General features: G+C 30.6%; 1 protein-coding gene and 1 long non-coding RNA gene across 2 annotated transcripts; both read left to right on the top strand.

Moving 5' to 3' along the window:
* Positions 1–776: 776 nt before the first annotated feature.
* LOC104895523 (berberine bridge enzyme-like 21) lies at positions 777–2,540 on the top strand. The gene has a single exon (XM_010682064.3). It carries the CDS (start codon positions 820–822, stop codon positions 2,416–2,418), a length of 1,599 nt encoding a protein of 532 aa, XP_010680366.1. The 5' UTR covers positions 777–819; the 3' UTR covers positions 2,419–2,540.
* Positions 2,541–10,089: 7,549 nt separating this feature from the next.
* On the top strand, positions 10,090–14,248 carry LOC104895533 (uncharacterized). The gene is made up of 6 exons (XR_790307.4): positions 10,090–10,544; positions 10,650–10,683; positions 11,073–11,139; positions 11,548–11,650; positions 11,874–11,944; positions 13,933–14,248. It is a non-coding gene; the product is annotated as an uncharacterized LOC104895533 (long non-coding RNA).
* The last annotated feature ends 4,699 nt before the right edge of the window (positions 14,249–18,947 follow it).

Here is an 18,947-nt window from a genome sequence, read left to right as displayed (position 1 = left end):
ATCTACATAAAAGATTACCAAGTAGTACTTGGTCTAGTGGTAAGGAGCGCACCCTTCAAAGCTCAAGGTTGGGGGTTCAATCCCCACTAGAGGCACTTTGAGGGCAAGGAATCCCCTTACCCTTCCCCCTTACTCTCAAGTGCCTAGCCCATTAAGACCCAAGCGAGGTCCACGCCACTTCTTCTTACCCAAAAAAAAAAAAAAAATCTGCATAAAAGATTTTAAACTCACAACCTCTTAATTTGTTATATTACGATCTTACCACTAAATTATGCCTTTGTTTGTTATAAATTATCAATCCAAAACTATATGAAGTATATACATCCTTTTTATTGTATTATATTACTCAGGACATTGCTAAGTTTAAAACTAGTTTACTAATAAAACTAGTATTTGTATTCGGACGTTGCATCGGTTGGTATAGTTTTCCAAATTTGATATGCATTTTTTTTTACCATTCCTATTAAAATATATTAAGGAAAACTCAACATTTAAAAATACAAATATAATAATGTGAACATTTAAAGTATGATTAAAAGTTGGTTGAAATGGTAATTTTGTCATGTATAATAGCAAAGTTAATAGGTTCGAATCTTGTTGTAAGCTTATTAACAGAGGTGCCACATGGGGTGTATACATTGGTACGCACGCCTTTTACTATATTTGTATAGACTAAATTTGTCAGCAAGTTTGATCTTGAAACACAAAAAAATGACATGTTTAAAACAGGATAGGGTGAGTTATATATATACTTATATATACACCTTAACATGCTCTATCATTTCCATTGCAAAAAATATCCTTAAACTCAAACAAAACATGAGGACAAGAAGTATCAACTCTTATCTACTTCTCTGTTGCATAATACCCTTATTTTCTCCATTCTCACTAGCTTTATCTTCAGGTTCTATATACAACAACTTCCTCCAATGCCTAAACACTCAAACAACATCATCCACAAATCTCGCCACCATTCTTTACTCCAAGCAAACCACAAACTACAATTCAGTTTTACTAGCTTACATCCGAAACCTCAGATTTACAGACCCAACAACACCAAAACCACAACTCATCATCACTCCTATAAACCCTTCTCAAGTCTCAGCCACCATCATATGCTCTCGAAAGCTCGGCCTCCAAGTCCGCATTCGGAGTGGAGGCCATGACTTCGAGGGACTATCCTACGTCTCGGACACCCCCTTTCTCATCCTCGACATGAAAAACTTACGACGCATCGATGTCGACCCAATAGCAGAAACCGCCTACGTCGAGGCGGGTTCAACTTTGGGAGAGCTCTATTACAGGATACAAGAAAAAAGCAACATACTCGGGTTTCCTGCAGGAGTATGCCCTACAGTAGGCGTAGGAGGCCATGTTAGCGGTGGCGGATACGGAAATTTAATAAGAAAACACGGGCTAACCATCGATCATATCGTGGATGCCACGGTGGTTGACGTAAAGGGTCGGATATTGAACAGGAAATCCATGGGTGAAGACTTGTTTTGGGCCATAAGAGGTGGTGGTGGAGCAAGTTTTGGTGTGGTAGTTTCTTTCACATTCAAGCTTGTACGTGTACCTGAAATAGTAACCGTTTTTAATATAAAGCGTTACTTAACTGAAAATGCTACGGATTTGGTTTACAAGTGGCAGTTTCTAATGAAAGATATTGATCAAAATTTATTTATAAGATTATTACTGCAGCCTGTAACTGATCCTCAAAATAGAGGCAAAAAAACAGGTAGGGCTACTTTTATATGTCTCTTCTTAGGTGATTCAAAAACTTTAGTGTCTCTACTCCAAAAATCATTTCCTGAATTGGGTGTCAAGGAGGAGGATTGTTTTGAGATGAATTGGGGGAAATCAGTGTTATATTGGGCGAATTTCGACAATAAAACCTCGGTTGATGTTTTATTGAGTAGGAGTTATGAAGCTGATTATTTGAAGAGAAAATCTGATTATGTAAAAGAGCCAATGTCAAAAGCAGGGTTGGAGCTTTTGTGGAAAAAATTGGTCGAATTGGATAGAACAGGTTTAGTTTTTAACCCATATGGTGGAAGAATGAATGAAATTGGATCAAGTGAAACACCATTTCCTCATAGAAGAGGGAATTTGTTTAAAATTCAGTACTCAATTGGTTGGAAAGTTGCAGGGAAAGTGGAGGAAGATAAGAATATTGGGTTATTAAGGGAGCTTTACAAGTTTATGACACCATATGTGTCTAAAAATCCAAGGGGTGCTTACTTTAATTATAGGGATGTTGATATTGGGGTTAATCATAATGGGACTTACAAAGAAGGGGAGGTTTATGGGAGGAAGTATTTTTTGGGGAACTTTGATAGGTTAGTGAAAGTGAAAAGTGTGATTGATCCTAGTAATTTCTTTAGAAATGAGCAGAGTATTCCAACTCTGAAATCATAGGGAGAACTAATTACAGGAAATGTACTTGATTTCTTATGTATTGATTTTGTTATAAGTAGTAGTATAAAGTTGTAAAAGATTATAATATATATGTTTCAAATAAAGGAGCCTTTTTATCGTTATGAGAATACAGAATAGGATAATGATTTGTCAAATTTACTTATCATTGAATAATCAGAATTGTTTAGAGGGATCTCTCAAATTTCTTTTTTCTTTTAAAAAAGAAAGTTGTTTGGAGGGTAATGATTTTGTTTGGAGGGTAATGATTTAGTAACTCATTGTTATTGAAAAAAGATTTCAATAATACATCCACTAGCATCATATGACACCATTCAACGACATATTAACATTAAAAAGCGTTAGATACACTAATATTATTTTATTGTAATTTAATTTGATCATTCACAATTTTTTTTCAATGTAATAAATGAATATGTATCAAAATGTACTATAGATTGATATTATGGAATGATATATACTAATCTCTTTAATATATGTGTAATTTATTACGTAACATTACATTGAGAAATTGGATGGTATAAGCCTATTTATTTAATATATTTAAATTAAGAACATATTTTTAAATCATATATATATCTAATAATCATAACATATTTCTACATAAAAATAAAATAATGAGATGAACTATCCTAACTGACACGAACGACTACTACAAAATAAATAAAATGATATATATATATTATGACATTTACGACAATTATAAAAGCCAAAAAAAAAAAGATAAGACTATCCTCATATTTTTCTTTGTATGTCTATGGATTGTTAATGTATGTTCTTTGAAATTGTAATTGCAATTGGAAGTTTAGGTAGAAATAAACTTTGTAAGTTCTTACTTTGTAATTGTTTGAAATTGCTTTATATATCAGTTTAATTTCAATTGATTTTTTTTTTGGGAAAGGTTTTATACATACATTGCATCGTACTATAAGTTAGGCAATCGTAACTTTCCTTATTACACGGGAACACCAAGACTCTCCGCTTGACTTATGTAATACTAGCATTTTTTGCACGCTATGTATATGTGTCATATTAATATTATTTTTCTCAACTAGTTATTCATCATTGTTACAAAAAAATTGATTGGAACAAATATTTGTAATGATTTTTAATTTTTTCAATATATTTTTCTTAAATCAATGTTTCGTTGCTTTTTTTAGTTACTTGTTTATCATTATTCAAATCTCTATTATATAAGTGAAGAAAATACAAAGCATAAGAAAGTCCGTGCTCAAATAAAGTGGAAGTATTTGTGTATCAAATTCAATCATTGAATATTAATAAAGTCGAAGAGTTTGATTTATATAATAGAGATTACCGAATAATAATCAACAATTAGGTTTTAAAATAATATCATTGTAATTTGAATATGACATTCAAGTTTTCTTTTTTGTACGGATTGTTTCAATCAAGTTATATTGCCAATTTAATTTTTGATCAAAAATTTTCACACATTTAAGAAGAGAAAATCATTCTCCTTAATTTAATATTTAATTTAAATTTGAAATTTAATTGCATTATTAACTTATTTGATATATATGGTAAGTAGGAAGAAGAAAAGACTAATTAATGTTATATGGCAATTTAAATCATTAAGGGTGTATTAGACTTTTTGTAAAGGGACACCATCTTCCTCCCCCCCTTCACTTATAGTATTACTAGCATTTTTTGCACGCTGCATGCGTGTTCTATTAATGCTTTTTGTTTTTCTCAATTAATTATTCATCAGTATCATAAAAAATTTGATCCGAAAATACATTATAATATTGTCAACTTTTTACTATATTTTTCTTAAATCAATGATTATTTGGTTTTATTAGTTATTTGTTCATCATTATTCAAATATATTATTGAGAAAAAGAAATATACGTTAGAAGAATGTTTGTACTCAAATAAAGTGGAAGAATTTATGTATCAGATTCAATCATCGAAAAGAGTTTGATTTATATATTAGAGATTACCGAAGAATAATCAACATTTAGGTTTTAAAATATTATGAGAATAATTATTAATATGAAATTCAAGTTTTAATTTTTTTCTTCTAATCGTGTCAATTAATTAAGTTATATTATCAATTTAATTTTTGAATACATTTTTTTTTTCACATGTAGGTAATAAGAGGAAATCATTCTCCTTAATTTAATATTTAATTGAAATTTCAAATTTAATTTCATTATTAACTTGTTAAATAATATGGTAAGTAGGAAGAAGAAAAGATTTATATGACAATTTATGGGTATATTAGGCTTTTATGAGAGGACATCATCTTCCTCCCCCTTTCACTTATATAATAGAGATAGAGATAGATAAGTAACTAGGTAATACCCGAATTAGGTGGTTAGTGATCTTCTGTTAGCCGAACCTTTTTCTCCATGATTGAACAAAGTACTCCAAAAATTATATGGAGAAATAAAGGATTTTTCTTATTTGAAAGATAAATAACTAGGTAATACCGGAATTATGCATGATTCGTGTTTCAAATTTAACTAGTTTACTATTTTGAGTTTTAAGTAACTAAACTAGTACTCCCTCTGTTTTTTTTATTGTTCTCACTTAGAATCTTGACACTATTCATACTTAGAGAGAATCTTCTCAAATTTTTTTAATTTATAAGAAAAAATATAGTCATGTGGGATCTTGTTTGATTCGTCTCAATTAGTAAATTATTAATATTCAATCGTTATAATTTTTACTAATATATGATGAAAGATATTTAAGTTCAAAAATGTGCATTGGAAGATGTGTAAATGGAAAGTGAGAAAGATAAAAAAACAGAGGGAGTATTTTTTAAGCCCGGGCAATGCCCCTGGGCAGTTACAATTATCAAATAAATTATTAATTATAAGTTTTATAAATGATTTTAGTTTTTTGTAACTTTATTTCTAGTGTGAAATTAAAAATTGGACATTATGACATGATAAATTATTTTAAAAAAACTTACAATTAATTGAGGTAAAAATAACAATGTCAATGAGATAAAGATAAAAGAATGTTATTACCTTAATTAAAGTAGTAGAGATCAAAAGGCTTTGTCTATGTCTTCATAGTTATATTCTTATATATATATATAATTATAAGACTTTATAATGTTTTACTTTGAAACATTAAACATTGAAATTGTAGTGGATTGGTGGTTAAACTCTCATACTTTACTTCAAATGTCATTTGTTCGAATCCTAATAGCTACACATTGTTAACATTTTTTAGTGAGATCATAAACATGTCATAGAAGTTCGGGTAGAGTGTCACGTGATCATTGTGCTTTTAAAACACTTAATCAATGTTATTTTCAGGATGTATTGGCCATCCTGCGCATACTCTACACATCTCTGAGGATATGAACTATATATTACATACTTATTTTGGTAAAATTTTGGTAACCCAATTTTGAAAATAATTGATATTAAAATATATCGTCTTTTCTTACAGAATATAAGTCATACTATGTATAAGTGAACATAATAATTTAATTATTCGCTCTTTTTCACCAAATGCCTTAGCCTAGAGTTTTCATGAAATTCACATATATCTTTCGACTTTTGGAAATTCACCATGTACATGCTCTCGACTTTTATACAAATGTCACAACATGCTCTTACTACAAACAGAAGTCTAACTCTGTTATTTATTAATCCTTAAGTAACCATTAAAATCTAATAAAAGGTGTGTTAATTTTTGCAAATAATTAACTATATTGAGTTGATTTCACTAATTATAATGTCTATTTCTAATTAGTACACTATTCATCATATATAGACAAAGTTTTTTCCATTTTGAATATGCTACAGCCACATGTCTGACTAAATCTGTAATCAATCAAAGTAGAACAAAGGAAAAATTTACTTACAATAAAGCACTAAAAGTCACATAAAGAAGTCCCTAAAGAGAACTCTTAATAAGGAAACTATAGAAACTAGAGTTGGCAAAATGTTACCCAACCCGATCCGAACCCAACCCATTAATAATGGGTTGGGTCAAAAATTTGAACGCATAATTAAATGGGTTGGGTCAGGTTGAAAATTCCAACCTGATTTTGACCCACCTAACCCATTTATGAAAAAACAAGCTAAAAAAATACCTAACTCAATTCAGATTTCAGCCCAAAAAAAATTGGGCTGAACATTTGTATTGATTTTGAACAAAAGTTATGTTGATTTTGAACAATATTATCATATGGTTATGTAATGACTTAATTTTAATTTGCTACCTACTGTTATTTGCAAATAAATTATGTTGTTTTCATTTTTTTTTCTAGAAAAAACACGAAAAAAAATTAAACGGGTCGACCTGAAGGTTGACCCGTTTATCATAAGGTTGGGTTGGGTTGTAAATTTCAACCCGTTTAAGTTAACAGGTCAGGTTGGGTCAAGGGGTTCTCAACCCGCCAACCCGCCAACCCGCCAACCCGCCAACCCAACCTGATCTTGACCCAACCCGACCCATTGCCAGCCCTAATAGAAACCGTCGGTACAACTTTGGGACCCTCGTAAAGAATGCACAAATAAAAAACATTGAACAACATAAGTACGATAATAAATGAAAAATAGTTCACGGAAAACTGATTAGCTCCTGTTTGGTTCAACTAAAGGAAAAGGAATTCATTAAGAAAAGGCAACTTAAGCCTTTTCATTCCCATGTTTGGCTCACCATAATCTTACAGGCCAAAAACTGACATGATGAATCAAGAGGCCATACACTATTCCCATTTATATAAAGAACATTGGAAATTTAAGCATAGGCTTTAGGTTGTATACATTAATTTTAAAAAATTTACAATTTTAAGGTATATAAGATATAAAATCATATTAACTAAAAATATGAAATAATATAACATGGTGGTAGAAAGAAAATTCGAGAAGCAAGTTGGACGTATTGTAAAAAAAAAATAAAAAAGAAAGAAACAACTAAAGAAAGAGGATATATTTCCCAATTGTAAATAGAAAAAGAAAAAGAAATAGAAAAAGAAAAAGAAAAGGAAAGAAATAAAAAAGAGAGAATTGCAATAACATGGATTTGAACCCTTGAAGTCACGCACTCTCAACATTCCCACATAAACAAACAACTATCATCTCTGCAATACTAGATATTTGCATTCCAAACACTCAGTTAAGTACTTAATGACATTCAGATTCATTAAACCCTCCTTTTACGGTGCGATGTTTAACATCGTCAAGGTTAGACTAATTATATTGTGCTTATTAATACATACTCATGTCTATGAAATCCACTAATATAATAGTTTGATTCTACTTTAGAATCTAATTAGGTTAACTCTCAATGTATCAAATACACATTCGTATAATTAATTAGACATCTCTATATCTCCATAACGCATGGAATTGCACTATCAGTTAATTATATACTATTCTTTAAATAAATCACTTATGTCCAATTTTGTGATTTAGACTAGGGACTTTAAATTGTGATTTCTGTTTACTTAGCTTTATTGGGTTCCATTATCAAAACGTATTCGATAATCCTATTTGAGAACACAAATTATTTGGACATTTTATTTGATACCAAACCACAACTAAATAAGAAACAAATTTTTTATTAATAAACATTCAAAACATATAATAAATGTCTTACAATTACAAACATGAAGTAAACAACCTAAAGCCATTATCCCATATGCTTAAGCCCTATAGACCTAGTATGACACTCATGCTTAGGTTGAGCAAGCGGTTTAGTTAGAGGATCTACTACATTTTCCTCAGTATGAACCTTGCTTACTTTAACATTCTCTCTTCTAATGATTTCTCAAATGAAATGGAATTTTCTGAGCACATGTTTAGACTTGATGCGATCTGTATAGCTGAGCAATGGCACCATTGTTGTAACACTACAACTCAATGCCATTCTAGATGCTAGGAACTACACCAAGCTCACTAATGAAAATTTTGATCCAAACAACTTATTCCTTTGCTGCATCTGCTGCTGTAATATAGTCAACCTCAGTTGTGGAATCCGTGATGATACTCAGCTTAGATCTCTTCCAGCTCACAATTCCTCCATCAGAAAAAAATATGGAATCAAATTGGGATCGAAAATCATCTTTGTCACTCTAGAAGCTTGCATCAGTGTATTTAGTAACAACCAACTCATCATCTCCACCATAAACCAAAACATTTTCCTTAGTCTTTCACAAGTACTTAAGGATGTTTTTCGCTGCCATCCAGTGCGCATCTCCTACATTTGACTGTATCTGTTGCATATAGGGCTGTGCAAAGACTAGGGTTAGACCGAAATTTGGATTGGACTGGATCAGAATTTGGACTGGACCGGACTGGATCGAAATTTGGACCGGACCGGAACGAAAATTCCGTTCCGGTCCTCGATCCACAGAAAATGCTGATTTCGCGTTTTCGATTTGGTCCGGATCGGTGGACTGAAATTTCTGATATTTCAATAAAAAAAAGTTTATATATTGAAAAATGTTTAAAAGGTAAAAAGTTAGAAAGTTAAAAACCTACTCCCTCTGTCAGAAAAATGTTACTACATTTGTTTTTTCACGCAGACCAAGAAAATAGTAGGGCCCACTGTACAAAACAATAATTAAGCAAAAATCAAATGGGTTTAAACTCCTTGATTTAATTTATAAGCTCAACATCTTTACCAAACATGTAAATTTAGAACAATTTAACCAAAAATATTTTAGCAACACTGTCTTCACCAAAATCTACATAATGAAGACATAATTGCTGGAAATGAGTTACAATACAAATTAAAGCAAAAAATGCTAAAAAAACACTAATCCACTAACTAAAAATCATTCAAAAAACACGAAAAATCTGGAAATCATACGAAAAAAGAAAAAATCAATAAAATTCTTGAAATTCAATTTTCGAAAATGAAGAGCAATATATAGTAAAACCTATTGTTTAAATCCAAAATTATGAAAGTATAAAATCAAACTCAACATAAACAAAACAAAAACAGAGAAAAAAGGGGGCTTTTGTTTGTAACATACAAAAAAAAAAAAGGATTGAAATCGAGATTTTGGAGTTAAGGAGTGAATTCAATATATTTGAGGCCTTGATCCAGATCTTCAATCAGCCAACAAGACTCGAATCTTCATTTAAATCTTCATGAACTTGAATTTTCATCCAGATCAACTCTTCAAGGATTCAAATGGGTTCGTTGGGAGTGAGAGAAACAAAAAATCCCAAATGTGAAGAACCCTTAAAACCCAGCTTGTGAACTCACCTTTTTTTGATTGCTACGGTAGGAGAATTAAGGAAGATGAAATAGAGGAAAACCCTCAATTCCTCAAACGACACAAAAATAAAGAATTTGGTCTCAAAAGAACCATAAGAAAGTCTAGATTACTGTTTTGGTGTTTTTTATGGTTTTTGAAATAGAATGAACAAGATTTGAATTTTCGGAAGGTGAGAAGAGAGAGAAAAGGAGTTGCAGAAGAAATGGAAGTATGAGAGAGAGAAAAGAAAATGGTCGGAGATTAAGGGGTTAGGGGTTTTGTTAGGAATATTTTATTATTTTATGTATCATTAGTAAATAGGATGAAGACATAAGTGATGGCAAACTTGTAATAAAGTGTGGGACCTACGTACTATATATGGAAATCCATAACCTTTTAAAAAGTGGCAAATTCTATCACTATTCAAATCAATAGTGTTATAAGTCACAAATTTATGAAATTCACTATTCATAAGCCTTGACAAATCTCAGCCCTTCATTTGTTCTTCCAGCTTAGCCACACGATCTTTTTCTTTCTCTCCTCTTCTTCACGTCTCTTCTCTGTCCTCTCTGTCCTCTCTCCTTTCTCCATTGCTATTCCATCATCTATTCTTATTTTTCTTCTAAAATTTTCTTATAGTTCACCCCATTAGAATTACAATCTGAGAAAATGAAAGATGACAATTTTGAAGTGCGCGAAAAATGCAGTGGAAATAAGTGGAAAGTGGGTTAGGGTTTGAAAGGGAAAAGATGAGTGAAAAAGAGAGATTTTTTGAGAAATTGGGTGTTAGAGAGGAGATGATGATGATAACAAAAACTGGGAGGAAGAAGAGAGAAAGATGGGTTTTATGTTATTTGAAGTATTTAAGAGAATTTTTGCTAATTACCATCTGTTCATCTAGCCCATTGATGTCAGTTATATTTTTTTTGCTTTATTTATTTTCTCTGTTGATATTTTTTCTAGGTATCCGCATAATAATTTATCAACATTAAACTTCCATTTTTTTTTGTTTCAGATTCGCAAGCTACAAGTTCACATTGAAGTCATAGGTAATAATCCATCTCCACTTTCATTTTTTTTGGTGTAAATCGCCACTTTCATTTAATCTAAGGGTTTTTTTTAATATCTATTTGTGTTGTGTGTTGATGGTCTAATATCAAACAATCTATATTTTTGGATTTACTAGGGTGCGTTTGGTATGATTTGGGTTTGATATGTACAACCCCTTGATAATACATTTTCTCTTTGCTTTCCTTTCTGGATAATTTTTTATGTCAATGTTTTTGTGATTAAAGAATATTAAAAGCTTAGACATATAGTGATTTTCTCTTTTCCTTGTATATTTGTATTATTAATTCTTTGCTTTCTTACTTCTAGCTAACAACTAACTCATGATTGATTCTGTCTACTTTTGTTGTTTTTTCTGACATAATTGCAGGTCATTGAAAAGCTTGTTGATATTGTTGCCTTCATACCTCAATAGATCACAGAAGTATTTGGAGAAGGTATTTTGCATCTAGACTATGGTACATAGGCCTTTCTGGAATTCTAATAATTGGTTGTTTAACTACATATCCCTGTGACACAAAGGCAATAGGTCTCCTATAATTTTGTTGTAAATACATACACGATGGGTGTTTACAGCTAGAGGAGTACTCCTACACAAATCTTAAACCTATAATTGATCATCTTATTTTCGCACCATAAAACCAAGGATCTTTTTTCAATGTTAAATTTTGTATTGTAATTTTTTTTTTGTCTTTGCCAATTATATCAGATTTTTGCTTAGTGGATGATCCCATGTCCGGTCAATCCTCAGATATCTCTAGTGTATCATCTACTTAGACGTGAGCTGTTTTATGTTCTTGTGATCAGAGTGATTAAAGCTTGATATGCAAGCTGTCTTTGATTAGGTTCATGGAGCGATACATAACATTGGTGGCAATAAGCCTGCTGTTTCTGAAGGCATGGAGGGCTTCTATTATCAATGTCCGTTTTAAGGCAGCTTCAAGTGAGGTAATACTCTATTCAACAGTATAGAATAACCATATGATTGAGGATCGAGCTAAGTTCGTATTTTCATGAGTTTTAAAAAATGTGGGTTCTGTTTACATTATTTTGGTGGCCATTTGTATTTAATGTTGTGAATCCTAACACAGACGTAATATGCTGTAAACTAAATATGGATCTGTATGCCTTGCTTTAATGTAACTTAGTGTTTCAATTTTGCAAATTGCAGTCATATCAACATTTTCTTCGCTATCTTGATGTAAGGAATGGGTTCAAGCCAAGCATATTTGAGTGACAAAGGTGTAGTCTTTTTTTTTTTTTCTCTCCCTCATTTCTATCTTTTCGGTTATTGTTTGGAGATTGATTTGAATTTACAATTTGTGCCTGGTTCTTTTTTTTTGCTGTTCTAAATGCTACTAAATATGATATACTTCTTAATGCTTGATCTTAAAAAATGGTAGGTATATTATCTAAAAAAGCAAGTTAAAAGTGTCTTTCTTAGATGTCTATTTGTATTCAATCATACTTTAGGCATTCCGGGTGCTCTTCTTTTTCATTTTCCCTTCTTACATTTAATTTGTTGCTTAGCTAGCATTTTTTGTGGTGCCTATTTTCATTAATTGAATTAAGCTCTTTGCATGCAGTAGACAAGAAGTTTCTTATGTCATTTACCCCTAAATTACTCCTTTTCAGTTATTAATTGCGAAGAGATCTAGATATAAGCTGTTCCAAAATGACCGCCAAATATAAACAAGATTTATTATGGGTTCGTTACCTTGAATATTTCGACCATTTGGAAGGAAACACACAAATGGTAAATCAACAAGAAAAAACATCAAAAGAATTATTGAGCCTTGAGTGTTGGATGTTATGGGTTTTGCAGCACCTGTTTTCTCAAGCATCTTCCATCCAAACCTTTTAAAAGTGGGAAGTTCTCCACTATTCACTTTAATAGTGCTTTGGGTGAGAAAACCTTGAAATTTTCTATTCATAAGAAATTGGTGAATCTCATCCCTCCATCGGTATGCTAAGCTGAGTTGCAAGATCTGTGTCTTTGTCTCCTCTTCTCTGTGTGTTTATCTTCCCTTTCCCCATTCTCGTCTTCCTTGACTTTTCTATTTCAAACAAATTTTTCATTTTGACTATTGTTTGGCTATGTTCACAAGCAATTTCCAGTGTAATTTCTATATGTTATTTTTTCTAAATTTCGTTTTATTTTTCTCTGGATCTTTTTTCGAGGAGAAACCTGAGTAGTCCTCTTTTGTTTTCTCTAATAGGCAAGGTTAGCTTATTATAATTGTTTCAACTTAAAAAATTTTTTAACATGAAACCTAATAAATCGGCAAGAAAAATGTTTTTGATCTAATTAGGTCTAAGCAACATAAAGTCTTCAGATGTTGCACAAATGTAGAAAAATTCTAACTAGGTCTAAGCAGCATCAGGTCTTCACAAAATTGTTTTTTTATCTTCTCTTGAAGCAACTGCATGATTCCCATAACATGTACCTCTTTATTCTAATGACAACAGGAACTCGTTTTACGACTTTGTGACATATTTTTGTCATATATAGAATTTGTGTAACCTTAATAACTAAGCTTTTAAGATATTACAACCTCTTCGAAGGATTTTAGATATTTTAGCCCATTGAATGAGAACCTTTCTTTTCCTTAAGAACCGTCTGCAATGACCTAAATTCACAAGAACCTCATTTAGACCGAAAGAGAAAGAAAGCTTCAAGGAAGGAAGAAAAGGCTACAAGCAGTGCACTTAAGAGTTAAGACTGCTAACTCTTAACTCAAATTCTCCCTAAATGGGTGAGTCTTTGTGCTTATGCAGAAAGCCCCTTTGATTTAAAGCAAATTTTTTTTTTGTTAATAGCTTATAGCTTTACATGCTGAATTCTTCTAAAATGTTTTCAGTGGGAAAATTATTTTTTTTCTTATATGGAGGCCTCATCATATCTTTTAATTGGTATGAATGTATGATTAGAATAGGATACCTTTATTCTATTTGGAGTAAGTGAAGGCTTATGCTGATTTATTCCAATTATCCACTCATGAAATCAACAAATTACAAATGAGATCAGTGGTAACGAACAATCTTTCTTTAGGAGGTCTGATGTTCAACACTTTACAGAGGTGTTTTCTTTCATCTTTGCATTCGTTTGTTTGTTTGTCTTCTCTCTTATTCTCCTCTTCTTAAAAGTCTCTAATATATATTGAACTCGAACATATTTGTTTGTATTGATGCTTTGATCTCAAACAATCTAAATTTTTGAATATACACAGGATTTGGAAGAAACAGTCATATGGTCTCTAGAGTGATTTTCTACTGGGATGATGTTGAGATCGTCACTGTAAAGGATCCTCTCATCACTAGTGAAGTATTCATTTGAAGGAAAGCGAAGAAAGGAGTGGAACAAGACAATAATGTTGAGTGTTTTTATGTTAATGCAAAGTTGGACACATCTCTCTTTTTTCCTATGTAGATTTATGTGAAAATATTATATGTGGCTCTACTCTTTTAGTATTGTTTTTGGTATTTTAAGCTTCAAATGGGCTAATCTTCCTTGAATCTACAAGTTGACTGTATTTTTACAATGAACTGGCATATCTAAGGTGAATTCGTATTCAGAAAGCAAGTTCAACTTAAATTTTTTTACAATGGGCTATTCTTATTTAGAAAGCAAGTTCACCTTAAATTTGTACAATAAACTGGTGTATCTCAGGTGAATTCAGCCTTTTTTTTAAAGCTAAATTACTTTATTTTTAGATTCAATCGCCTCTTTGTTCTTAGTTTGGTCTGATGTGAATCGCTTTTTGCTACTTAAATAATTCATGACTAATCCGTTTGAACAAGCACCCATGACTCTTTACATGGAGCTGTTTTATTAGTGATGTTAGTATATAGTTAAGTGGCTACTGAAAAAATCTATAACCTTAGGACATAATAGAATGTTATTATATTCACTGTATACTGGAGGCAAAGATACTCATATAACTCGGTTTATAATGGCGCATATAAGTTGTTTTCTTATAGATCCAAAAATAAATAAAAATAAAATATTTGACCAACGTCAACACCAATCTACTACCTTTAGCTTTTCGCGCGCAACTTCAGGCTAAGGAGGACACAAACAATTAATAAAAAGGTAGAGCTACAATTACTTGTATGCAAACGTACACACATATAGCAACGACCCGACAGGCTACTGGTGGTCAAGTATTCACAAGTAAAAGGAATCGATATGCAAAATTGAAAAAAAATCCTTACAATTTTTACTGTTATAAAATGCATAAATCCCGCGATAATAACAAGAGTAAACTTTGGCCTTGTAGTGTAACCAATACAACATTTTGTAGTAACGCGCACATCTTCCTACATAAATCATGTTTTTGAGTGTTAAATTCAAATGTTCATGCATACACATTTAGTTTTGTCAAAGTATTTTTGTATAATATATGTACTTATATGGGGTTGTTTGGCATGTCCTATTTAAAAAAAGCAAATTTGTTAAAATTTGGTATTATATATAAAGGGATTCTAAATATAATAATTTTTCACCTTTATAATCTAAAGAAGATTCACTACCAAAATAGAGGAATAATATGGGGGGATATGACTCTATGGAGTGAAATATATGATTGGGATATGAATTTTTCTGGAATGAAACTAAAAGTAGCAATATATATTACTAGATAAAGAAAAAGATGTTATCCGAAGAAAAAAAAGTGCTTCTCGTGACATATATTCAACAATTTTTATAATAACAAGAAATTATAGTAAGCCAGTTGACTCACATTAATGTCAATCTAACTACTCCTAACCATACGCGCGCGTAGCGCACGGGCCAAACCACTAGTCCTCTTAAAAAGACTTATTATACTCAATCTCACAAAAAATAGTAAATTAAAGATTTTCTTTATTCTTTCCTTATTTTCAAATATGGGTAATAAGAAAAAGTTCTACATTACCAAAAAGAAAGACATAAAAATGTGTAAAAAGGAAAAACTCACAACTGAAAATAAATTGATGACAAAATCAATTTTTAAACTATTATAAAAGCAAAAATTTATAGAGATTCTTACTATTTAAACTCTCGCTTGCAATAACAATTTCAAATAACATGCATTAACAAACCATAAAAGAATTAAGGAACTTAGAGAATATCTTTCTTTATTTTTATTTTTTAGGGCTCACAATAAGTTGGAATAATAAATAATTAATGAAATAAACATAAAGCATCAGATAATATCATTTTCTAATTTTTTTTTATTGAAGCAATACTCACCATAATATGCCTAAATTGGCCAATGGAATTAAATTGAACTACTACTCATAATATACGCCTATAAAATATATGTTTTTAAATAATTAAAAAAACATAACCTAGATCATGAGAGTTGTTGAATTATCTACCCAATAAGATAACATATCGTACCTCGACACAGTCCTTTCTGAAAAACCTTACTCTTTTACACTAGAGTAATGCAAATAAAAAAACATAAAGCTCATCAATATTCACCATAAATATTACTCCCTCTGTTTTTTTTTTATCCTTCTCACTTAGAATCTTGACACTATTCATACTTAGAAAGAATCTTCTCAATTTTTTTCAATTTATAAGAAAAAATATAGTCATGTGGGATCTTGTTTGAATCGTCTCAATTAGTACATTATTAATATTCAATCGTGATAATTTTTATTATTATATAATGAAATATATTTAAGTTCAAAGATGTGCATTGGGATATGCGCACAGAAAAGTGAGAAAGATAAAAAATTAGAGAGAGTACATTCTTAAGTTATTTTTTTAACACTTTTTGATGTTACTATTAATATTAATATATTATCGCATGCATCGCGTGCATATAGCGCTAGTATATATATAAAGCAGGAACTTTTCGGGAGTTAGCTCCGCAAGATTTTGAGGCCATAGAGCGTGCCACGTAGGATTGTCATGTTATCAATTTTTATTTTATTTTTTACAATAATAGAGTTATACATATATGAGAATTCTAGATAAGCTAAAATTAGAGTTTGGCTTCGAATGAACAACCTAAATTATTATAATATGTAAATTGCGTGCTAGTCTAGTATAAACACTAGAACAACTACAAGAGGAGGGGTAAATTGTAGTTGGGGATATTTTTAAACTTTTTGCGGATAATAAGACTTAAAAGATGAAGAGGAGAATTAATATAAAGAAGAACACTCGAAGATCCTTTTAACAAGGTTCTCTTCCTCAATTATTTAGGAAGAAACCTTGCTCCTTTATTTATAACAGTTATTACAACTTATTATAAATCAATCCTCACTCAGTTCCTCTAGGAACCAGTTCCCAGTCACCTTGTTCCCCCTAAACACGTGACTTCCTCACTTGACTTCACTAGAAGTCTTCTCTTTCTCTCTTCTCTTTCTCTTTCTCTTTTCTCACTCTCGAATACAAGATTTGAGTTCTTTCAACCCACACTCTAAGAATATTATAAATGTGTATTTTAAATGAAGAAGCAATTACACGAAAAACTTTCTAAGTAATAAATAACTTGATCTCTCCTGAAAGTTCTTAAGTTTTTTTTAAAATAATTTCTTCCTTAATTAGCTGCTGCAATACTTCTTTCATTTGGACATGTTGTGCTCCATATTCTCCTCAAATGACACAAGTGGAGTAATGGGGATCATGGCTAGATTTTCGCTGCACTTCCTCCACACTTTTTGCAACAGAAGTAAACCACCTAACACTAGTCGTTAGTGGCGAGTTGGTTGAAGAGCTTCAAGGAATCAACTCCACAATTTTTGCCACGCCATGGTAGTTTGTTGGAGATATATAAGGGATCATCTCCACGATCACCTCCACGCTATTTTCCAACTGATTTCTTGCATAATAACAGCCACAAAATATCTACTAACTTAAAGAATCTTTTATCCAAAGATTTCTAAGTTACTAGGATATTAAACATACAATATGATAAAGATTTAAAGAGTATAAGATAAATATCTTGACTTAGATTAAATAATTAATCTTTCTCAACAATATATAAATTCAAATTAGGACATTACATTATTTTTGGGTTTTATAATTTTCGCTTAAATAAATAAATACTTTATAGTAAAATTAACCTAAGTATTTGGCATCATCAAAACATGGAATACAACATTGCGTATAACTTTTGTTACGTAATTTCGAATATTATAATTAGTGTTCCATTGAATAGTTCTCGAAATATGTCACGAAATAATAATCTGTTTAGAATATAGCAACTTCTGAAATACATAGCGCCACATAGGATTGCCATATTATTAATATTTTTTTGAATATTTTAAAAATTGAGTTTTACATATTTTGAATACATAAATGGAATATTTGGATAACGAGCAATTAGAGTTTCGTTTTGAATAAACAACCTAAATTATTATATTATGTAAATTGAATATAACTTTTGCTACATGATTTAAAACATTATATCTTTTTAACATTTGAGAGTGCTTGAAATATACTTCAAAATAAGATTTATTTACAATATAGTTTTACAACTCATCAAAATTTATATAAGGTAGAGCTGTATATATATATGAATAATATATTTTAAAATCAAGGGCTTATATTGGTGGAATGGGCGGAAATAAGGAGGTGGATTTTGATGAGAAAAAATAAAGGGTGTTTCGGAAAGATAATATATGAGCCATTGATTTTTAATTCAATGGTTGATATTGCTCAAACTCTACATTCTAGAGTTCTTTCGGAATTCTAGAGGATCCAAACACCAGTCTTTTTCAACTGAACCAAAATAATTTAGTGTTGCAACCAAATTTATTAAGGAAACTTTGTTACTACAATAAAAATTAAAATGTATGCAATAATGTTACATATATATTAGAGTTATTGATGATGAAAAAGTTAGAGTATGATTTAAAAAAAACAACCATAGAATATTAAAGAGAGCTCTACCTAATCATGACAGGCCATTCTTTTTAATTTTAATTTTTGTTTAAAAAAAGTGTTTGAAATAGATATAAATACATATAATGTGTTTTTAATAAGTGAATATTACATTAGGATTTTAAATAAACAACCTAAATGATTCAACTATGTAAATTGAATATAACTTTTGCTACCTAATTCACAATATTATAATCTTCTTACCATCGTAGAGTGCTCGAAATATGTTTCGAAATAAGTTCCATATACAATATAGTTTTACAACTTATGAAAATATATTTATTTAGATGGAAAATAACGTATTATTTATTCTTTATTTTAAACACATATAAAAATAACTATAAAAACAGTGTATTATATGTA

The sequence above is a fragment of the Beta vulgaris genome, chromosome 1 (assembly GCF_026745355.1).
Source record: "Beta vulgaris subsp. vulgaris cultivar EL10 chromosome 1, EL10.2, whole genome shotgun sequence".
Classification (NCBI taxonomy): domain Eukaryota; kingdom Viridiplantae; phylum Streptophyta; class Magnoliopsida; order Caryophyllales; family Amaranthaceae; genus Beta; species Beta vulgaris.
This window is presented reverse-complemented; position numbering and strand designations above follow the sequence as displayed.